General features: G+C 45.6%; 1 protein-coding gene and 1 pseudogene across 2 annotated transcripts; one reads left to right on the top strand and one right to left on the bottom strand.

Annotated features, from left to right (window-relative positions):
* The first annotated feature begins 311 nt into the window (after nt 1-311).
* LOC118384569 (transmembrane ascorbate-dependent reductase CYB561-like) lies at nt 312-10,812 on the top strand. 2 transcript variants are annotated; one of them, XM_035771203.2, is made up of 6 exons: nt 312-940; nt 1,767-1,980; nt 3,686-3,784; nt 7,442-7,545; nt 7,759-7,916; nt 8,854-10,812. In XM_035771203.2, exons 2-6 carry the CDS (start codon nt 1,770-1,772, stop codon nt 9,047-9,049), a joined length of 768 nt encoding a protein of 255 aa, XP_035627096.1. In that variant the 5' UTR covers nt 312-940; nt 1,767-1,769; the 3' UTR covers nt 9,050-10,812. The 2 variants fall into 2 exon arrangements, with proteins under 2 accessions (XP_035627096.1, XP_035627095.1); XM_035771202.2 differs by having other exon boundaries at nt 1,763-1,980.
* Nucleotides 10,813-10,903: 91 nt separating this feature from the next.
* The window catches only part of LOC118384572 (protein TANC2-like), a 30,690-nt pseudogene continuing 17,668 nt past the window's right edge, over nt 10,904-23,925 (bottom strand).

Raw genomic sequence — 23,925 nt, 5'->3', positions numbered from 1 at the left:
GGTTTTGGCCTTTCTAGGGAGCTTTTCCTAACCACCGTGCTTCTACACCTGTATTGCTTGTTGTTTGGGGTTTTAGGCTGGGTTTCTGTACAGCACTTTGAGATATTATATCAGCTGATGTAGGAAGGGCAATATAAATACATTTGATTTGATTTTGATTTGATTTAGGATGCGTTTACACAGGAAGACCAATTCTGATAGTTTCTTCCACTAATTGATCTTTTGACCAATCACATCCGATCTTTTCACGTCAACCCCTTTTTTCAAAAGACCAATTAACTTAAAAAGTTCAGAATTGTGCTGTCAGTCTAAACGAGCAGACAAGATCGCACAGCCCATCTTTATCCATTTAACATTAACATACATTTAAGTCATTTAGCAGACGCTCTTATCCAGAGCGACTTACAAATTGTAATGCTGTTAGGGTGGGAGGAGCTGAGTCAACTAATTGGTCATTATGCCTTTTTAATGAATTGCCTTGATTCAATGCCGGGTCTGCATCTGCAAGAACGCCCTGAGTAGCCAAGGTAATAGACCTTTGGACAGTTTCGTCAGTGCGGTGCCAGACGTCATACTCTCTGAAGGCTGTTTGTGCTCCTCCCTCCTCTATGTTTGGTGCTAATTGAAGGGAGAGAGGGAGTGTATAACGTATTTCTCTGTCAACTCAACATTTAGCTGCGCCACTGTTTCTGTCACGACTAGTCGACAGATCCACCCACCCGCGACGTTTTTGTAAAGCGCGCGTGAGGAGTAAGAAAGCGTGAAATATTTAGTGGCAAGCCTAGGCTATAGGACTTTATTGCGTTTCTTTAGTAATGAGGTTACTAAGAAAATTGTAGGCGTATTTAGAAATCATTCCAAAATACACACAAGGAGCGGAACAAGGATCTCCACTCCCTCTCAGACTTGCTGGGAAAGCACGTTATTTACGGACCAAACGGTAAGTGGAACATGTCCTACCTTACCGATGTTTGCGCTTGAAGCTGTATGATCGGATAGAGCTCCGAGACGTGTGGTATCCAACATTATAGTCGAGGATAGCCTATAAATAGTGTTTTGTTTGTCAATAGTTTGAGTACATTTAACCACAACATGCGCGATATTTGGTTCTTGTTTCTGACATGCATCCGTCTCAAATCCAATCAGTAGCCTAAAATAAGAGTTGACGTTTTCGTAGCAGGTTAGGAGTTTATTAGTTAACTAGTTTCTTAACCTAATTATTCTAACCTGCTAGGTTAATAATCCTAACCTGCTGCATAAATTATCCTTACCTACGAAAGTCACTTTCCTCTGTAGCTGTATACCATCTAGTAAAAAACAAGGTGGTGTAGGCTAAACGGTCATACTCATAGCCTATAACAAACTGTTATTCAACTGAAGAGCAAACACCTAGCCATGTAAGTGTTTTTCACATGGATGTGAGTTTCCCCAGTGTAGCGCTCTGCAGTCAAACACGCACATCATTACATGAGCCTAGAAACGGCGCAGGAAGAGGACGCTTCTGTTTATCTCAATCCCGGAGACATGACTAGACTGACCCAATATTTGGTTATTTCTCTGACTCTTTTAGGGTGGTGACTGGTATGACTAGGTAAAGATTTATATCACAGGTTTTGTTCATGAGTCCAAGGTCTTTTCAGAAAGCTATAGGTGGGTTCAGTCAAAAAAAGTCAGGAAACTAGTAATCATAACACATACCTTTTTGAACCGCTGGACTAAACCATCATTCTCCCCCTCTTTCTATCCCTCCTCCCCCTCCAAGACAGACCATGGAAGATAGCCCTCAGCGGACCGTGCAAGGCCTGGGCTCCTTCCCGTGGTACGTGGGGGGGACTCAGGTTCTGGGCCTGGCCTGTGTGGTGATCACGGGCGTGTGGATGGGCAGCTATCACGGAGGCTACGCCTGGGACGGTTCGGGACAGGAGTTCAATGTACATCCCCTCTGCATGGTCCTGGGCCTGGTCTTTCTCTATGGAGATGGTAGGGTAGAATTAAACTAACTTAAATTAGAATTAAAACCATTCCTCCAGGAATTTAAAACACCTATCTATAAATCGCCTCAATTAATGGCTCATTGTCCCAGTGATCGAATTGGTAATGTAGAGGAATAAAGTAGCTCTCCATTGCTGCTGTCCTATGTACATAGACATGGAACTCTGGTCACTTTTAATAATGTTGACATACTGTTTTACCTACTTCATATGTATATACTGTATTCTAGTCAAGGCCTATCCTATTTAACTATACTATTAATATCAATGTATTCTAAATATATACTATTTATTCTATCCATATGCTGTCTACACATCCCATCATACATATACAATGTCGAGTCCGGTGTATATGTATCTCACACACACCAGACTCGACATTGCTCGTCCTAATAGTTCTTATTTTACTTTTAGTTGTGTGTATTGTTAGATATTATTGCACTGTTGGAGCTAGGAACACAAGCATTTAGCTACACCTGCAATAACATCTGCTAAATATGTGTATGTGACCAATACAACTTGATTTACTGGTAGCATGGAGAGATGGAGGTAGATGAACAAAGGGAAGCTGAAGCCACAATGGCAGTTGTCTTCTCTGATGTCTGCTCTGTTAGCCTAGGGGTCTTCTGACCTATTGCATTAGTGTGATGCTAATGCTACACAGGGCACAGGCCTGAAGGCACACTGCAACCGGAATACATTCCTAATGCTGTTAGGGTGGGAGGAGCTGAGACTTTATTTTGTTTGTTTCTAGGCCGTTGTGTTTCTCCCCCTCTGTGTGAGATATTAGTAATGCAGGGATTTGTTCCCATAAATAGTACTATGATAAACACTTACTGGAAAACGGTTGCAATGAAAGCAAACATTTTCAAAGGGTTTTCCATTGGTCCCTGAATCATGATTGTAATGAGAAAAATAAGTTATTCAGCCATTGACAATGTAAAATAAAATGGCTGCTTGTTAAGTCAGCTGTAGCCTCCTTTATTCCTAACCTTGCTACAACAATTTAATTAGGACATTAAACAGTAAAGGTCACTTACACCTTAATGTGAGCGGTCAGTCCAAATGGAGCTGGGATGAAAACACCCTCCAGGGGAACCAGCTGTCCTTAGTGGGATCAGGAGACAGACAGCAAATACAATTGCCTGGAACATTGTTTCAGTGTTTCTGCAAGGTTAATATAATTTCTTTATAATTGTAATAATACAGGAACTCAGTTGAACAGTTTGTTCTCATAGCATTTCTGTAACATTTTTATGCTAACCAACCCTATGTGCTGCTGAGACCTTGGTGGCAGCTACTTGTCAAGTGTTTGTGAAAATGCATTAGTGGTCTTGTTGAATGACTTCTGCCCCACTCAAAGCCTCACCTTACTTAACCTTCACCTCAAGCTCACTGGGACTAAAACACCCCCATAACTACCCTGATTCACCCTTTCTTTTGTAGCCTCATACCTGTTATTGCCCTTGGTGCCATGTTGGGTGTGATTATGGTACTATGACAAAAGTAATGACTAACCTTTTTAAAAGGTTACAGCAGATTAAGGTGCAAAAGCGGTGTTTCAAGGTTTTATTTTGTGTTAAGTCGGACCACTGTATATTTAGACAGGCTTGACTTTATTATCATCTTCTTGTGGAAATGATTCTATTTGATTAGTCTTATGTGAATGTTAACCAGAATTGTTTCTCTCACAGCGATCCTGGTGTACAGAGTATTTAGGAATGAAAGCAAACGCAACGTCAAGATTCTCCATGCTGTGCTCCACCTTCTCGCCCTCATTATCAGCATAGTGGGTAAGGCCTGTGTGGGTGTCTGTCTATGAACAAGTCTTGTTGTTTTTGCCCTTTCCCCTTGAACCCAAACATTCTAAACTAATCTAAAGTTGTAGCTACTGTGTATATAAAATGCCTAAGCTGGCTAGTTGAAAATATGTGTGTGTGTATATAGACAGACATGTTTGTCCCACAACGCAAGACAAGTGGACTTAACTATTGGAGGGTCATAAATACAGGGCCTTGCGGAACTTTGTGACCTTTTGCCACATTTCAGGCTTCAAACATAAAGATATAAAACTGTTTTTTTTATGAAGAATCAACAACAAGTGGGACACAATCATGAAGTGGAACGACATTTATTGGATATTTCAAACTTTTTTAACAAATCAAAAACTGAAATTGGGTGTGCAAAATTATTCAACCCCTTTACTTTCAGTGCAGCAAACTCTCCAGAAGTTCAGTGAGGATCTCTGAATGATCCAATGTTGACCTAAATGACTAATGATGATAAATACAATCCACCTGTGTGTAATCAAGTCTCCGTATAAATGCACATGCACTGTGATAGTCTCAGAGGTCTGTTAAAAGTGCAGAGAGCATCATGTGGTCCTTCTGTAGCTCAGTTGGTAGAGCATGGCGCTTGTAACGCCAGGGTTGTGGGTTCAATTCCCGGGACCACCCATACATAGAATGTATGCACACATGACTGTGTCGCTTTGGATAAAAGCGTCTGCTAAATGGCTTATTATTATGAAGAACAAGGAACACACCAGGCAGGTCCGAGATACTGTTGTGAAGAAGTTTAAAGCCGGATTTGGATACAAAAAGATTTCCCAAGCTTTAAACATCCCAAGGAGCACTGTGCAAGCGATAATATTGAAATGGAAGGAGTATCAGACCACTGCAAATCTACCAAGACCTGGCCGTCCCTCTAAACTTTCAGCTCATACAAGGAGAAGACTGATCAGAGATGCAGCCAAGAGGCCCATGATCACTCTGGATGAACTGCAGAGATCTACAGCTGAGTTGGGAGACTCTATCCATAGGACAACAATCAGTCGTATATTGCACAAATCTGGCCTTTATGGAAGAGTGGCAAGAAAGCCATTTCTTAAAGATATCCATAAAAAGTGTTGTTTAAAGTTTGCCACAAGCCACCTGGGAGACACACCAAACATGTGGAAGAAGGTGCTCTGGTCAGATGAAACCAAAATTGAACTTTTTGGCAACAATGCAAAACGGTATGTTTGGCGTAAAAGCAACACAGCTCATCACCCTGAACACACCATCCCCACTGTCAAACATGGTGGTGGCAGCATCATGGTTTGGGCCTGCTTTTCTTCAGCAGGGACAGGGAAGATGGTTAAAATTGATGGGAAGATGGATGGAGCCAAATACAGGACCATTCTGGAAGAACCTGATGGAGTCTGCAAAAGACCTGAGACTGGGACAGAGATTTGTCTTCCAACAAGACGATGATCCAAAATATAAAGCAAAATCTACAATGGAATGGTTCAAAAATAAACATATCCAGGTGTTAGAATGGCCAAGTCAAAGTCCAGACCTGAATCCAATCGAGAATCTGTGGAAAGAACTGAAAACTGCTGTTCACAAATGCTCTCCATCCAACCTCTCTGAGCTCGAGCTGTTTTGCAAGGAGGAATGGGAAAAATTCAGTCTCTCGATGTGCAAAACTGATAGACATACCCCAAGCGACTTACAGTTGTAATCACAGCAAAAGGTGGTGCTACAAAGTATTAACTTAAGGGGGCTGAATAATTTTGCACGCCCAATTTTTCTGTTTTTGATTTGTTAAAGTTTGAAATATCCAATAAATGTCGTTCCACTTCATGATTGTGTCCCACTTGTTGTTGATTCATCACAAAAAAAATAGTTTTATATCATTATGTTTGAAGCCTGAAATGTGGCAAAAGGTCGCAAAGTTCAAGGGGGCCGAATACTTTCGCAAGGCAATGTAGGTTCTCTAGGGCCAGATCAGTCATTCAGACTAGAGGTCTACCGATTAATCAGCTTGGCCGATTAATTAGGGCAGATTACCAATTGTTATGAACTTGAAATCAGCCTTTTTGGACTCAGATTGCATTGAAATCTGAGAGGAGACTGCGTGACAGGCTTGACCACCTGTTACATGAAGGAGCTAAGCTAAGTTGCTAGTTAACATTATTTATTTACAAGATAAGTTTAGTCATCACATAACAATGTGTAGGTAACTAGTGGTTAATGATATTACTAGGTTAACTAGCTTGTTCTGCGTTGCATATAATCAATGCAATGCCTGTTAATTTATCATCGAATCACAGCCTACTTCGCCAAACGGGTGATTTTAATAAAAGCGTTGCACAAATGTACCCAACCATAAACATCAATGCTCTTCTTAAAATCAATACACAAGTGTTTAACTACATATGCATGTTTAAAAATATTTAACAGAAATCATGTTAGCAGGCAATATTAACTAGGGAAATTGTCACTTCTCTTGCGTTCAGTGCAAGCAGAGCCAGGGTATATGCAGCAGTTTGGGCCACCTGGCTCTTTGCGAACTGTGTGAAGACAATTTCTTTTTAACAAAGACTGTAATTAATTTGACATAATTATGACATAACATTGACGGTTGTGCAATATTTAGGCTTAGGGTTGCCACCTGTTCGATAAAATACGGAACGGTTCCGTATTTCACTGAAAGTATAAATGTTTTGTTTTAGAAATGAGTTTCCAGATTGGACTATATTAATGTGTTTTTATTATAATTAAGTATATGATTTGATAGAGCAGTGGTAGGCAGCAGCAGGCTCGTAAGTAAGCATTCATTCAAACTTTACTGCATTTGCCATCATCACTTAGCAATGCTTCATGCACTGTGCTGTTTGACTTAAAGCCTATCAACTCTCAATATTAGGCTAGCAATACTATAGTGCCTATAAACATCCAATAGTCAAAGGTAAATGAAATACAAATGGTATAGAGAGGAATAGTCCTATAATAACTACAACTTAAAACTTCTTACCTGGGAATATTGCTTTTTTTACATGGCACATATTGCACTTTTACTTTCTCCAACACTGTTTTTGCATTATTTAAACCAAATGGAAAATGTTCTTTGTATTATATTAAAATAAGTGTTCATTCAGTATTGTTGTAATTGTCATCACCATCTCTAGCTAACTTTAACTCACAAAATGATGATTTGTGTGTCTGAATTTGGTCGACCGATTAGGATTTTGCAACGCCAATACCGATTGGAGGACCTAAAAAAAAGTCTAGATTGTGAGGCTCCCAGGGAACTGGGAAGGTCTCTATTTATTTTTTTACAAACATAGGTTATGAACACAGGTAAGATGAGACTGCGCATGCTAACCACGAATCAGTGGTGCGGCATGGGAGTCTAAAGCTGAATCGCCGTAGCCTGCGTCCTGTATTGAGGTCTGGAGTAGTCATGGAAACAGGCAGGTGTATCCAAACTGGTCGTCAGTTTAAACGCTGAAATCGGGCTTCAGGCAATCCTTACTGACTCAAGAGAAACATTTGGTTTGCAAGCAGTGTCATCATGTAAATAATATCCATACTTGGGAGGCAGGTAAATTCATAATTGATCAACATTGTTCTATACAAAATGAATGGGAAAGATTGACAGCATGTATCATTGTATCTCCTCAGGTATCGTGGCTGTGTTTGACTTCCATAATCATAACAAGATCCCCAACATGTACTCCCTCCACAGCTGGTGTGGCATGCTCACCTTTGTTCTCTTCTGTGTACAGGTCAGCCCTCGCCTCTCCTTCTATGCACACATGCAGTCACGTGCACACACACACACACACGAATCAAGCTAATAATTTAAACTTTTTCCTTGTATCAGAATTCCAATTAATGTACTGTTTACACTGAGAACCTAGCTGTATACAGGCAGTAGCTCTCATATTACATTCTAATAGGCATAATTGTTTAATAACATTGATCCTCTACTCCCTCAGTGGCTGATGGGGCTTGGTTTCTTCCTCTTCCCTGGGACGTTAATGGCGCTGCGGAGCTGGTACCTGCCACTACATGTCTTCTTTGGGCTGGCCATGCTCGCTATGTCCCTAGCCACTTGCCTACTGGGCATTTCAGAGAAATTGTTCTTCAGTATCCAGTGAGTATTACTATGCAGGGGCTCAGTTCCAATATACTACCACCACGTACAATGAAGAAATGTATGCAAATGGCATGCTAAAATGCACATAATTATTGGGTGAAAAGTAGTTTGGTGGGCCTCCCGAGTGGTGCAAGATACTGCATCGCAGTGCCACTAGAGATTCTGGGTTCGAGTCCAGGGTCTGTTGCAGCCGTCCGCGACTGGGAGACCCATGGGGCGGCGCACAATTGGTCCAGCGTCGTCTGGGTTAGTCCGGCAGGGATGTACCTGTCCCATCGTGCACAAGTAACTCCTGTTGCGGGCCAGGTGCAGTGCACACTGACACTGTCGCCAGGTGTGCAGTGTTTCCTCTGACCCATTGGTGCTGCGGGCTTCCGAGGGGTAAGCGGCTGTTGTGTCAAGAAGCAGTGCGGCTTGGTTGGGTTTTGTTTCGGGGGACGCACTGCTCTCGACCTTCGCCTCTCCCGAGTCCATACGGGAGGTGCAGCGACGAGACTACTAACTACCAATTGGATATCATGAAAACGGTAAAAAATAAATAAAATCGTATAGTAAGAGATGTGCCAGATGTTCAAGTCAGTGGTGTGTTTGTCACTGGATGATGTTGAAGTGCTACTACTTTACCCAGCTCTACCCTGCTAAATCATAGAGGAGTTAATTATTGTACAGGGTATGTTTGGGGAAAGCTGGGATTTTGCTGTTTGGGCTATCTTTATGGCAATGTGGTCAGACATGGATTTTAATAGTCTTTGCACATTATGAATCATTCTCCTGTTTGGTGCCATATGTTATGCTTAAGGTCACCTTGATGAGTCACACAGAAATATTATAACTAATGATTCTTTACAAATGTTAATTCACATTAGGCTGTACTGTATCACAACAGAAACTTCATTATTATTATTTATAATATAGAAATCCTTTTTCTCCCCAGGCACACATATTCACAGTTTGTCCCAGAGGGGATCCTTGGTAACATGCTGGGACTGCTGCTAGTAGCATTTGGGATTCTGGTAGGCTACGTGGTGACACGGGAGGACTTCAGGAGACCCCCACACCCAGAGGAGGAGGCGTTATCTGTACACTTTAAGACCCTGACTGAGGGGGGAGGGAGCCCCACCTCGCCTTAAACCAGAAAACACTCTGGTCTGAAAAGCTACTGTGTGCTCAGGCTTTTATTTAAAAAAAATCTGGTATGGAACAAAAGCCTGCACACCCAGTATCTCTCCAGGTCCAGCTGGAGATCTGGCTGATATGTTGTCTTTATTTCATGTCACATCAAGAGCAGTTCTACACCCCCTTGTGGTGAAATGGAGGTATGACAGGATTGATTTGACCAATGTATTTGATTGCTGCCACAGACTAGCCATCACAAAAGTGCCATATTAGGTCTCTTACACAAAATAGCCTTTGCTAAGTTTTCAGTGAGGACAAAGCCATGTGTCCAAGCCAATTAGTTGTGCCTTCATCTAGGGCAGCAGGGTTATACTGGAAGTTACTCCTTTTTTAACAAACAACTTCCATGACTTTCAAGCTTGTGATAAATTTAGAAGTTGCAGTTCATTCAGGGATGTTCATTGTGACAAAATAATATTGAATTATGATAAAGGATCAAAAGTATGCACTAAGTTGTGACTGAACGATGCCTGGATTTTTGGGGTTGAATTCTAAATTACCCCTAGGCACTCTTGAAGCAGCTTCTTCACCATTCCTTAGATGTGGCTGGGTTGAATTTGAATCATTGATTCAGGGTTTCCCCAACCGTCTCCCCGGACCCACCCAGATGTTATATATTTTAGTTAACCCTAAAGCACACGTGACTCAATTAGTCAAAGGCTCGATGGTTACCTGACTAATTGAATCGGGTGTGCCAGTTAAAACAAATGTGAAACATTACCTCTTAGGAGAGGGTTGGGAAACCTGCTACAACCTATCCAATAGATTCAGGGCCCAGTTCTTCTGAGCAGATTAAATCTTAGCATTGGGTAATTTTCTGTCTTAAAATACCCAATCAAATTCTCAAAGGTAGTGATTAGGATACTCCGTAGAGCATTACGGGTTCACCCATATGTAAAAATACAATAAAATGTATGCACTCATAACTAAGTCGCTTTGGATAAAAAGCATCTGCTAAATGGCAAATTTTCACAATCTTGATCACATGTGGATTTAGAAAGGTGAAAGGCACTACAACCAAGACTTTTCAATGTAACTAAGGTGGGGAGGTTTAAACATTCTTACATTAAATCGATGCAGTATAGGTATGTGGTCAGTTATATTGAGAGGTGTCAAATAAATGCATGTTCTTTTGTGATATGCAGACAATTAATCTTAGTTACTTTAATGTGTTTCACTATGACAGTGTAGTAGTAGTCATGACCTGTCTAGTAGAGGGCAAGGTATAGGCCTACTCAAAGCACTGAAAATCCAGATTCTGTGATCTTAATATTGTAGGATCTGATCCTTTTAAAATAAAGGCTCAATTGATCTGATCTTATTTGCAAAATATAGGGTTACAGAATCGGGATCATTTATCTGGGCTAAGGGGTCGATTCAGTAAATATCTTTATGCTTCTGTGATAAAGTGTAAAATGCTCAGAGCTACTGTAATAGAAGGGCGTTATAGTATGTGTGCCAAACTGGATTTAATTGTACAATATGCTGCATCCATGTTTGTCTGTTTATATTCTTAGTGTATGAATTATGTATTGTTCGAAGCATCTACTTGTCCTCACATTTAATCAGTTTTAAAGCATTATGTAACTAAGATTAGATTAAATATCGCTACCTCTATTTTCACTTGTGGAAACTTGTTCTATACAATAGGTACTGCTGACTGACTTATTAAAACCTATATTGCCTTCCTATAACTTATTAAAGATGCATGACTCAATAGGTGTTTTGGGGTGTGCTTTGTTTGATAAAGTCTGTGTGAACGTGTTTAAGAGACGTCGCTACTGATGATGGTGTGAACAAGCTAAAAGTAAAGGAGCCGACCCACGTTTATTTTCCTTGAAGTGGTAACCATTTTTAAATAAGTACATTTTACAATCGCTTAACTGGGTTTAAAAACGCATGTTTCTTATTACCTTCTCGTTTCAAAACGCCACAACTCACATATACAGACAATTTACAGAACTCTGCTCAGCAAGCCCAAGAGAAAAAAAGATGGCTGTTCCCCCACCCTGTACTCTGCCTCCCTCTCCAAATATTGATAAACTGCTATACAAACATATTACATGTTTATATCAGCATGGGAGTAAGCAGAGAACAAACATGCATTTCTATGCAGCACAGCATGTACAATTATTTACAAACTATATAAAAAGTTTCTTGAAAATAAATGTTATTTTGGGTGTTAATCAGACAGAGGGTATTGACAAGTCCCTCCTGCAACAGGCTCAGATGTAGGGTTAACCTTTGATATTAACAAGAGGTGCATCCATTCAACTAGCTCATTAATTTCCTTCAACGTCCTGGTTGGAGTGTTTATGAACCGATCCGAGAGCCTCCACCTATTACCAAACATAATCAAGCACACCAATACACAGTAAATATTTATAAATAAAACTGTTCGTCTAAATGTTTGACATTTAAGTGACAAGATTGAAGACAACAGTAAATAAAAATGTAAACTTCAGATTCATATGTTCCTCTAAGAGAAGTATCTGTTTTCAGCTGATTGTTGTTAATACTAAGTGCCAGTAGAGGACAAAGGGTGTTACCAAACTGCACTGTAATTGTGTTGCATTGACTTGCATCAAATCAAAGGTATGAAATCCATCACAATTGACAACCTTCTATAGATAGATCCTAATCTAGTCCAACCATGTTATGTAGCCTAGTCTTGACACTTTCTTCAGTGTATTTTTTCAAAACATATCTAGTTTCATGAAAGTGTAACCAAAATGTAGACATTGGATGGTTCTGAATATATAGGCTGACTACAACAATTGATAACTCGGTTTACATCCTTAACCTAAATATTAGCTTTGGGCCCATTTCTGTTCTATATTGAAGACAACGTCTGACCACCTAATTTCCATTGGTTTTATGGAAAGCATTTTGTGGACGGATAAAACTAGTCCTTCAATGACCACTTGGGTCATTTGAAGTCATGTGTGCATGCTGCCAACATCTTTGACCCTTTAGTGGCTAAAACTGCATGTAGTAAGTACAGTGTTATGTTTGAATAACTGCAGCTTTGGCTGGTAGAGATAATTCAACTGTAAAAGGAAACATTCAAGTTGTTGGAAAATAAGAAATGCCCGTTTCCCAAAAGCTTCACAAAGCTGCATGTCACTTCTTGAGCAAACAAAATACAATCCAATGGAAATAATGTATTTTACAAACATAACTTAAATGATAAATATTACATTTTTTTTGTTGCTTTTCCTATATACAAGTATGTTGAAGCCTCTCAGTCACATTTTACAGCAGAGAACATGGTCATCTTAGTGAAGGGCGGCCTTCTATTGAGTTGTTCTGAAGAAGGCATTGAGAGTTTGGACTTCAACAGGTTAAGCAGGGAAGTGCTCATGGCTAGAGTGTGACCATCCCAGGACAGGCATTGAGGGGCAGGGCGAAAACGGCAGGCAGCAGTCTCCCCTGCTTGAGATCTGGAGGTCAGGGTGGGTGTGTGGTATTAGTCCTCCTACATGCTTTTCCAACAGACTCCAGTTCCTAAAGTTGTGGATCATCCCTGTCCCCTCCACTGACTATACAAACTACTCTGCAAACAGAAGGCCAACATATTCCGGAGTACTGGAGGTGTTGGACTCACCTGGCAAACTGCAGTTTTAGGCTTTCTTGTATTCATCCATAGTAAATGGCTGTGAAGGACAGAGGCAAAGAAGATGCATGGGAGGAGAGTTTAAATGCGTTTGTCTGCTGTAGTGTTGCCTTCCCAGTCTCATCACATACCCTTGGGGTTGTCTCTAAGTCATTCCAAATTAAAATATCTGCAGGCTTATCAGTCCTCTCCCTCAGTCCCTCCCTACACGTTTGACTCCACGAAAGGTCTCTTTGGTTTGATAGGGGACGTGGGGCCCTGCCTTTCCCTGGAGTTCTGCATGTACTCACTGTCCTGGTAGGCCTGGGCCACAGGCAGCGTCCTGGCCACCTTGACGTCTGGGTAGGTGGGCGCCTGGCTCATGCGGCCCATGCCGTCTGCCCTGCTGTCCCGTGAGCTGTTAGCTGGCGGCTGGTAGTAGTCATCGTCCAGGAGGTGTCCGTTGTGGGCGTTGTTGGTGCGGTTGTAGTAGGCGATGTGTCCCAGGCTGGGCTGTTGGCTGTAGCCATGCTGAGGGCCAATGTTCCCTGGAGACGTGGTGGAGCTTGTCACCACCGTGTCCAGGGAAGAGATGGCCCAGGAGCGCCCTATTGTCTGCGGTTGCGGTGGCAGGTACTGGTGAGTCCGCGCCGTCTTGTCGACAACGCCCATGAAAGGTGTGTTTCTGGAGCGGAGCGCCTTGTCTGGGTACGTGCCTCCCACCACCCTTATGTCGCTGCCCTGCGGAGGAGACACAGGCGAGAGGTCGTCGCAGTAGACTCTACCATCCTCGTAGGACAACTGTAGAGGGATTTCCATCTGCTGGGCCGAGGTGGAGCCCCGGAAGCCTGGGGCTAGATTAGCTGCAGAGACCCCACCCAGGCTTGTGTTGGAGTGGGAGAAGCGGAGGCCTACGCTCTGGGAGTGCATGAGGGGCCGGGGAGTGGGTGCGTGTGGCTTTGGCTCTGCGCTGGTGGCACTGACAGGTCGGCGCAGGCCGTGGGGGTTCTCCGGTGATCCCAGCGCCGCCTGGTGCTCCATCTCTAACTCCATCTCCATCTGAGGTGAGACAGGGTAGTACGCTGCCGACTGGCTGCGACTGATCTGGGGGGCCTGGCCATAGCGCGGACCTCCAGGCCGGTAAGCTGAGGAGGGCCGCTGGGGGAGCTCGTCCTCCATTGGGACCATCTGGATCCCACCATGTTGGTAGAGTGCTCCTGCACTGAGGCTGGCCTGCACCTGCAGCGTGGGCCTCCCTTCCAGGGCACTGGGGTATATATTCACCCCGTCCCCTAGCTCGGCCAGGTCGGGGGGGAGGCGGGTGCTCATGGAGTGGGCCATCTGGCTGTAGGCACTGGTGCCCAGCACAGCACTGGAGTGCACAGCGGAGCTGGGCTGGTTGGTGCGTACGATCTGAGCCTTGGCAGGCTGCAGCCACTGGCCCTGCTGGGGAGGCTGCTGCTGGGAGAGCAGCTGGAAGGAGCGCTGGCTGCTCATCTTAGACAGCGGAGACTTCGGCCGGCCGGGTATCTGCTCCGACTGGTAGCGGGCTGAGGCTGACTGTGGCCGGTACAGACCTCCTCCGCTCTCTGAGGTGGGGCTGGCGCGGTACTGAGGCCCCGGCGGAGAGGCGAAGGTGGTGGGCTGAAGTTGTACGGCGTAGCGGAAGCCTGGTGTGCTGGGGAGGTGTGCGGAGGGCTGGGCCGGTAGTGGGAGCTCTGGTGCGTTGGGGAAAGTGACGGGGAGGTGGACTGGTAGCCTTGGCGCGTGGGGGAGGACATGGAAGGGGGGCTGGGGGGCAGCTCGAAAGCCTGGACCATGGAGGGGTCTCCGGAGAGGTAGGGTGAGTTGCGGTGGCACGGAGAGGGGGGCAGGCTCTGGATGAGGGGCAGGCCAGGGGGGCTTGAGTGGGGCTCAAGAGTCATGCCCATGGGGAGGTTCTCTAGGTCCTGCTCCAGGTAGTCCTCGTCCTCTTCAAACAGGTCCTGCACTGGCTCCAGGGACTGGGGAGGGGGCGCGGCCTGCTCTCTGGGAGGGGATGGGGGAGGGTCCAGCTCCTGTTGCTCCTCGAACTGAAGACACTCCTCCTCCACCCTCTGCAGCAGGCGCTGGATCTCCCGGTTGTTGGGGCAAAGGAGGGTGGCCTCATTCAGGTCCTCCAGGGCTGCGTGGAACTGCCTGAGGTGGATACACGAGGGGGTGAAGAGGGGAATATCAAGAGAGAAAGGAGGGAGATTGAGAAAGGATTCATGAGAGAGGAACAGGAGAGGTGGAGGGGGTACAGATGAACATGACAAAGCATGACACCAAAGACCGTGAGGGAGTAGCATGTGGTCAAAATGACAACACCACAACTGCTCAAACGACTTGCCCTCACATAGTAGTCAAAGTACACTCTTACGCTAAAACATAAAAAAATGAGCCATGACAATGAACAAGCCATAGGGCTAAGGGGACCACAGGATGTGTAAGCAGACATAAAAACCACTCAACATGACATAGGGTGAAAAACATGGCCAAAATGCTCATGAACTCTATTTATTATGTCCCCCTGTAGTCATCTGTCGACAGTGCATTGGAAACCTGGTGATCATGTGACATGGAGGGCCCAATTGGATCCTAAGGCTGAGCTCACTCTGCGCTAGGCCACCACCTCCCTGTTCTTCCCGTTGCTACGGTTACCTGCTGCTGCGCTTGGCGCGGGCTCTGGCGTAAAAGGCCTCGTACGATTTGGATTTCAACTCTAGCGCCTTGGTAGCAAACTCCTCAGCCATCCCAAAGTCCTGCAAGCAACAACAGCAACAGGGCCGACAGTCATTCACAGAGCCACGCGTGGAGCGGTACATGAGTCAGAAATGAGTCAAGAGGTGAGTCAAGAGATTAATGGAAAAAAGGTTATAGATGAGACGTACATAGAACCATGTACAGAGTCAAACATGAGTCATATGACGGTCATTCAGGAGTCTTGTATCAGTCATACATATAACCATACAGAGTAATACAGAAGTGAATAACTGAGTCGATGAGATCGATGGAAACTTGGGTTCAGATAGAAGACACCCAAGAAAAAAATAACTGAAAGACAAATGGATGACACTGACAAATAAAAAATAATACACGAGTCCATGACGATACCATGTAAATTGAGCAATTAAAAACATTGATATGAACACACATGACACAGACTTTCAGAGACATACAAACACAAAATACAAACACACATTCACACACACACACACAAACCGCTGTTGCACTGCTCTGTCATTAGAACCTCAGCTGGCCACTATGGCCCTGACCCAAACCAACCTCTTCTTGCACCTCCTCTAAAGTTACCAGAGCTACAAACACAAACCAAAACCAAGCAAACTATAAGAGGGAATGGAAGATGCAGGGATATGGGCCTAGGTTAGATGAGGCTATGGTTGAGGGAGATTTACCTTCAGCTATTATGTTGAAGTCTGATCTACTGTACCATTTTGCACAATGATATTGCCGTCATCAACCTTTTGAAACCAATATTTTTACACTGCTTAAATCCATGTGCGGTTTTATAATCTATCAGAGGAGCTAAATATCTTTGTTTGGGTCGTTCTATTGTAAGCACAATGAACAAGCATACATCCCAATGAGGGATAATACAGTTGTTTTGTATTGTAATGTCTTGGTAAACCTTGCAGATGGTAATGCTGTTGAGTGTAAGCAAAAAAAGCAGCTCCTGTCACAGCCAGGTGGGGTGAGGGGATAGAGGAGGGTGCAGTGGAGTGTCACTCACATTCATTTTCCTCCGACAGCGGGACAGGTTGAGGAGGAGGGACACCTTGAGCTCTCTGAAGGTCTTGAGGTCCTCGCTGAAGCCCTCGCGGGGGAACTTCTTTAAGGCGTACTGGTACCGCTGGGCCGCCTCCTTCACTTTACCTTTCTACAGGACGGGTAGAAGAAAAAACCCTCAGAAAGGCGAGAGACGAGTACGGTTTGGCACCACAACAGTAGCCCTCAATGACCACTGTGCTATATTGCTATATTCTAGGAAGGGCTGACCTTGTAGAAGCCATCTCCTTCCTCTATCAGCTTGCTGAGCAGGACAATCATGATGTCGGGTTTGGAGGTGGCCATGGCCCAGGTGGCTGGACCTGGTGGAAGACAGCAGGGGGCATGATGGGTAACGGGGAGTGGCCGGAGGAGAGTGGCAATGACAGGAAGAGGGGGCGTGTCTCAGAGTAAAAGGACCGACAATGAGAAGGACGAGAGAAGGAGCAGGGTGAAGTTGCCCCTAGGCGCTGATCTGGTCTGTTTTGTTTATCCCTTCCAGTAATGTTAGCATTTGGAGAGAGCAAACTGATCCTAGATCTGTAGGTAGGGGCAACTTCACCTCGGAGTGTAGCGAAACCAGTTGACAGGTTGAGATGATGATGAAGCTCTACCCAAGATAAATATGGCGTGACTTACTGAGGCAGACAAGTTTGGGGTTTCTTTGCCCCTGCATGTGCCATTTAAGCGCTCAGCTAACAGGTGGATTCATAGATATTGACGTCATACCTGATGCAGGAAGGCTCTGACTCAAGTACAGAATCAGTAACTTAATCTCTAGTAAAACCACTGGGAAAACGATCAATTTATTTATGTTCCAATGCCAATCTCACCCAACATGAATACACAATAATATGTCATTATTAGCCAGAGTTATTCTGTGTTATTCTGCATGCTGTGTAGGGGGGGACAGGCAAGCACAAGCCATGCCAGAGCAGAGGGGGATCACACATGCATTTATGGCTTCCCAACACCAGGGGGAATGCATGGACTGTGGGCCTTGTTGTGGTGTTTATGTCATAATCTCTTATTGGGCAGTGGATGACTTGGGTGGTTAGCTTACTTCACAAAGCCACATATAAAGAGTAAAGAGGGTAAAAAAAAGAGAGGACGAGATAGTAAGAGCAGAGATGTATATAGAGAGAGGGCAAACTGTGTTAACTCGGGGTCGACTGGGAAGAGTCTGATATCCTGATTACGGAGAGGGGGCGGAGCCAGGGTTATGAGTGACAGGTTAGAGAAGGGAGTTAGGTGGGTGAAATGAGAGGAAACATAATGGAAGCAACCCAATAAGCCGAACCAAGAGAGTATGTGTGTGTGTGTGTGTGTGTGTGTGTGAGAGAGAGAAAGTGAGCGAAAGAAAGTGAAGTGAGTGAGTAGAGGGAGTGAGTGAGATGAAGAAAAGAACAGAAAGAGGCAGAATTGAGAAGCTGTGGCCAAAAAAGTGTCAGCAAAAGAAAAAGGTGCAACAGCAATGTCAGCAGCAGTAGGAGCAGAGGGAGGGGCCTCACATCCACCATTATAAACATGGTGGAAACAGAGGAGGGGGGTTAGTGGTGACTGGGGAGGAAGGCTTGGCGAAGCCTTGGTGATCACCAAACCACATAGTGAAGAGATTCAGGCTGTAGTTGACAACATTCTAGGAGTCAATGGCGACTAATAGTCCTACCGAGGGGAAACACCAGTATACTAAATAGAACTATAAAGTTGTAGCTAAACCACTGAAGCTAAAGTAGAACAATATTGCACAATTAGAAGACAGTCCTATATACCAGTGTTTTTAAATCTGTGTGTGACTAGTGACCTCTAGTCAGTTCGTACCCATCTTGGCTCCCTTCTTGAGCAGAGCCACCACCACAGAGGTGTTCCTGCAGCCCACGGCCCGGTCCAGAGGTCGCATCCCACTGTAGTCCACATGCTCTATCATCGCCCCGTGGTCCACCAGATACTGCACCTGGAGACAGACGGGCGGACGGATGGGGAATAAGAGAGGGAAGATGGGAGTTTAAAGGATGAAGAAAATTTGAGGGGGAAAATTAAGAGGAGGAGAGAAAGAACAGAAGGGCATTCTACCTTCAGGTACTTATTCCAATCAACAACAGTGAAAACTTTCTCCGTGCTGCACTGCCATGGGAAGGTCATCAACGTGGCGACCAGCGACCACTTACCACTTCTGAGTCTCCGTAGAACGAGGCCAGGTCCAGGGGGGTGCGTCCACTCTTATCGGCGTGGGCGGTGGCCGCGCCTCTCTCAACCAGGCAGCGCACCAATGGCATGTGGCCCTTCAGACACGCCCAGCTCAGAGCAGTCAGACCCTCCTTGTCCATCAGGGCCAGAGACGCACCTGCAAGAAGGGGTTAAAGGTCACGTTTTCATGGCAGCCAGGGTCATAACATGGCCACTTGGCAGCTGTTTTGTCCATTACTAAATACTACACATACTTTCTGTCTGCTATATGTTGCCCATGTGGAAGTCAAACCTACACTTTTACACTAGGTACTCTGAACCAATGAGATTAGTAGTTTGGGTGGTGGTGATGTTGAGGGTGAACTGAACTCTGACCTTGTGCCAGTAGGAACTCTGCTGTGCCGAGGTGGCCCTCTGAGGAGGCCATCATGAGGGGTGTGCGGCCCTGCTTGTCTGCCATGTTGACGTCAGCTCCATGGTTCAACAGCAGGTCCACTATCTGATGAGCAAGAAACCAAATAGTATGTAGCTACGTTAGTATTGTTTGTCACCATTGTTCTCTATCATTGCCAGTAGTGTATTTTAATATTTCCATTTAAGTTGTATGGCTTTGTGACTTGAAATAATGAATGGGTATGAAATTCAAAAAGTGCCCACCCACCTGCCAATGTCCCTGGCGCACAGCGCTGAAGAGAGGTACGATGCCTCGGCGGTTAGGCTGTCCAACCGCTGCCCCTTGTTCCAACAGCAGCCTGCACACATCCAGCTTCCCCCTGCCTGCTGCTGCAGTCAGAGCTACAGTGGGAGAGGGTGAAGCCAGGGTCAGTGTGGGTAAAAGCATTCGACAGACTTTGATACAGTAATACACAAAATAGCACGTACCAGTCTCTCCCCAGAGTGTGTCAAAGTTGTTGATCTGTGCTCGCTCCTCCTCCTCCTCATCCTTCTCTGGCAGGTCCAATAGGTAAGAGGCGATCTGTACAGGAGACAACATTCAGACTTAGTGTGTGTACAGTGTGTGTACAGTGTGTGTGTGCACATGCGTGTGTACCTCTGTGTATCCCATGCTGGCCCCTGCTATAAGGGCCTGCTGGACAGCGTGACTCTTGGTGAAGGCTCCTTGAGGCTGTCCGTCAGGGTTCCAGTCACTCTGCATCAGGAACTTGACCACCTGCAGGTGTCCTCGCAGTGCAGCGTGCACCAGCGCACACTGACCGTTCCTGTCCAGGTGGTCCACCTACACACAGGGAGAGAGAGGGTCATTATACACACACACAGACGTCACATGCAGACACTGTTCAAAAATACCTATTGGTACATTTTGCCCAGTAGGTTCCAACATGGCTGCCAGAGAGTTATATCGTGTTGTGTAAATGCATCATAATGCTGTTGTAATAAACCTCAATTGCCAAAGTGACAGTATGCACAGTAGTGGTGGTTGGTCCCTGACCTTGGCCTTGCAGGCGCAGAGCGCAGTGACGATGGACAGGTGTCCAGCGGCGGCGGCGTAGCCCAGTGGGGTGAGGCCGCTGTCAGACTCCCCGTCTACGTGCGCTCCGTTCTCCAGCAGCAGGCCGGCTGTCTCCGCGTAGCCCAGGTGGGCGTGGACACACAGCAATGGGGCGTTGTTCAGAACCTCAGAACGGTAGTTAACGTTGGCTCCGCCTAGGACCAACAAACGACTCACCTAGAGGGAGGAGTGTCAGACATATAACCAATACACCGAACATGTAATGCAATAGTGCTTTGGTTAGGCCACTGCTGGTGAGAGTGTGTCCAGTACCTTGATGTTGGGTGTGTAAAGGTTCCTCAGTGAGGCCAGAGCAGTGGAGAGCCCCTCTGTGCTGTAAGAGACCCACAGCCCCTGCAGGACTGACGAGGAGACCCCAACCTTCTTACTCAGGCCCTGTGGAGAAGATAACAGTAATATCAACAGCAGTGTTACTGCACAGTGGGTAGAAGCCATTGACCCAGATGTTGGAGGTGTGTTAGCGTGCTGTAGTGATGTGTTGTGTGGTGGTGGTGTGCCGTTACCTTGAAGATGTGTGCTTTGAGGATGTGGTGGCCCAGGTCTATGGTCTGCTGCCGGTTCAGTTTGCCCTCCTGACGTGAGAACCAGAAGGCCAGGAGAGTGTGGCCACTCCTACAGCCAGAGAGAGATGGAGAAGGGAGGAAGAAAAGAGTGAAAGTGGAAAAAGATAGATGTAGAGAGAGGGAGAGAAATTAAGAGCAGAAAGCTCCACAAATTCCAGCTGTAAACATTGATGTTCCAGGTACACGCTGGCTTTGCAGAGGGTCTGTTTGTTCCTCTCAGGGGACCAGTGTCTCCCTACCTCGGGTCACAGAGGAACTTGGTCTTCTCCCCGTCCTCCCTCCAGATGAGCCACTCCCTGAAGGAGGGGTGTGTGAACATACGTGTTCCGTCCCTCCTCCGCACCAGGAAGGGCGATAGCAGCTCCAGTCTCCCCTGGAAGTCTTCCCAGTCCAGGGCAGGGCCTCGCACGGCGCCAGCGTTCACTGCCCCGTATGCCTGCTCGTCCGTGAGGGGGTGGAGGGAGGCCACGGCCACGTTGAGCAGGGGGAGGGCACGCTCGAAGGACGACTGGGTGGGGAAACGCATGTTGAGCTGCAGCAGGTACACCTCAGCCAGACTCACCGGCACCACCTGGGGGGAGACATGGAGAAACACCTCGGGTCAGTTTTGTAAGGAAACATCATATGAACTTTTACAGAAAGAGATAAACACACAAACAGGCAGAGTATGGAACACAAGCAAAAACCTTGAGACATACAGTATATAGCTCCAGGACTGAGACACAGACTCACCTTGAAACTGGAGCTCTTGAGCACCAGGTAGCCCTTCTCGATGAGGTCCAGCGTCAGTTTCAGGTAGAGGTAGGAGCCACGGCTCAGGGCCTTAAGGTGGGTGCTCAGCTTGGCGAAGGCTGCGTTGTCCAGACGCCCGTTGAGAGACACGTTGCTCTGGATCTCAGCACTGCCCTGGATCCGCTGCAGCAGGTAGCCCTGCAGGTTGGGAAGAGAAAGGAGTTCAGCATCATGATAACTCGGTAATACTATCACCATGACTGCTTTTATCACAATATAGTTGACTATAATTGTTTTAAATCACGATCGACTACTTTTACTACAATGATTGAGGTTGAAGTGAGAGATGACTATCAGAGAGTAAAGATGTCAGACAGATGGTTTGGTGTAAACCTGAACCCTACCTGCAGGTCCTGGTCTATGGCATCATTCTCCTCCAGGCGGTCAAGAGAGATACGGTGGAACGGGAGGGGATGTGTGATCTCCTGTAGGGAGGTCCTGACGGTGACCACCAGTTTGAGCCAGGGAGGAAAGCGTTCCATGGTCTTACACAAGAAGGAGGTGATGGTGTCGCCGTAGTCCGGCTTGTGGAACTCTGCCTCATTCAGCCCGTCTACCAGAATGATTAGGTCCTCCTCACATGCTATCTTCCTCTCTGATGAACACAAAGACAACAAGGTTGTTTATCAGGACAAGAAGTGGAAATAACTAACTATTAGCTACTGAGATGGGACATTCAGTTGTTTTTTGGAAAACATGAATGGCCCAAACCCTGAGAGGAAATAACAAGTTATCAAATGACCAGCTCCTATGCAGTTCCATAAAACCTTGAACACCCCTGACCTCTGTGCAGGATGTCGAGGGGCTCCAACACGCCCCTCCTGAAGGCATTGAGGGGGTCCTGGACACAGGAGCGTAGACTGAGGGTGCTCTGAAGGTGGGGCTCCCGCAGAAGCTGCTCCCTGTAAGCCATTAGCTGGGGTGCCCGGCACAGCAGAGCCGCCACGTTGTGGACAAACTCTGGCACCAGGCACGTGTAGGCATTGTCCGCCTGGCAGTAGTGGTATGCCACCACCTGGGGGCGATAGAGAGTGGAAGTGAGTGGGGTGGGGGAGATTTTTAAATATATATGACTTTTATATAGGTGATCCCATTGAAAATGAAAATATATTTTTATCTCGATATCTCTGATTATCACACTTTATTTTTCCAAAGAGAGAGGTACATTTAACAATCCAAAAGCATTTCACTACACACGCAATAACATCTGCTAAACACGTGTATGTGACCAAAATAATTTGATTTGAAGAGGGCGCAAATCAACCCACACAAATATATTCCGTCTTGAATCTTCAGCACGTAACAATAAAATAAAACACGAACCAAACAGGCCTAGGTGACATTCTGTGCCAACTAACCACTATTATTTTTATGATACAAGAGAGTTAAAGCAGACTGAAGCACAGCTACATATTGAGGATTCATTAAAACATTGTTGAAAAACAATACCATGTTACATTATTAATTGAAGAGTGATGACTGCTGTGTAGCTTGTTGTGACTGTCAGGTCTTTGTCTCTAGTGTGTCAGAGGAGATGCCTAGCACTAAGACCCTGGGGGTGGTGAAATGGTCCAGGATCAGATTATTTTTAACCCCCTTGTTGGATAAGGTTAGGTAGTCTGATCCTAGTTCTGTAGTTTAGTGTATGGTATAATACAGCGCCACCTTGGATAGAGTGGACTTGGAGTGCTGAGGAAAGCCAGTAGGCTTCAGACTGGCTCCAACTTAAAGCTTCGCTCAGGATTATTTCAGACCAGACTAGAGCGCTTCACTCAGGTCATACACATATTCATAGCCATATGCTTCTGGCCACTGACATCCACAGGGATGTCTGTAGTATTTGTGATGCTTGTGTGTGCTAGTGTTGTGTGTAGTGTGGGTGTGTGTGTGTAAAGTGTGAGTGTAAAGTATGTGTAGAAAGTGTCTGTGCGTGGGTCAACCACTGGAGCAGGCTATCATTAAGAATGCATGTGGCCGCTAAGGGGATCTAATGGCTCGGCTGGAACACTGCTCCCTGGGCCTATACATATTTCATTAGGTCATAGCACAGAGACAGAGGAAACAAGAGAGAGACAGCAAGAGAGGGGGGGGGGCGTCCCTTTGTTTTTCTGCTGAGTCTGCACAACACCGCCAGTCATGAAAATGGAATGGAGAGAGATAGACAGAGAGAGAAAAAGAGAGACGGAATGAAGAGCCAGATTGGATAGCAGGAGTTGACAGTGGATGGAGGAAGAGGGAGATAGAGAGTGCTAAGTGAATAAAGGAAGACATTAGCATCAGTGTTGCTAGACAGGATGGGTTAAGGACATAGGGAGAGAGCATGGAGAGAGAAAAGGATGTAGAACAAACGGAATG

Source organism: Oncorhynchus keta, chromosome 5 (assembly GCF_023373465.1).
Source record: "Oncorhynchus keta strain PuntledgeMale-10-30-2019 chromosome 5, Oket_V2, whole genome shotgun sequence".
Taxonomy (NCBI): domain Eukaryota; kingdom Metazoa; phylum Chordata; class Actinopteri; order Salmoniformes; family Salmonidae; genus Oncorhynchus; species Oncorhynchus keta.
The sequence above is the reverse complement of the archived record's forward strand: the minus strand, read 5'-3'. Positions and strand labels throughout refer to the sequence as shown.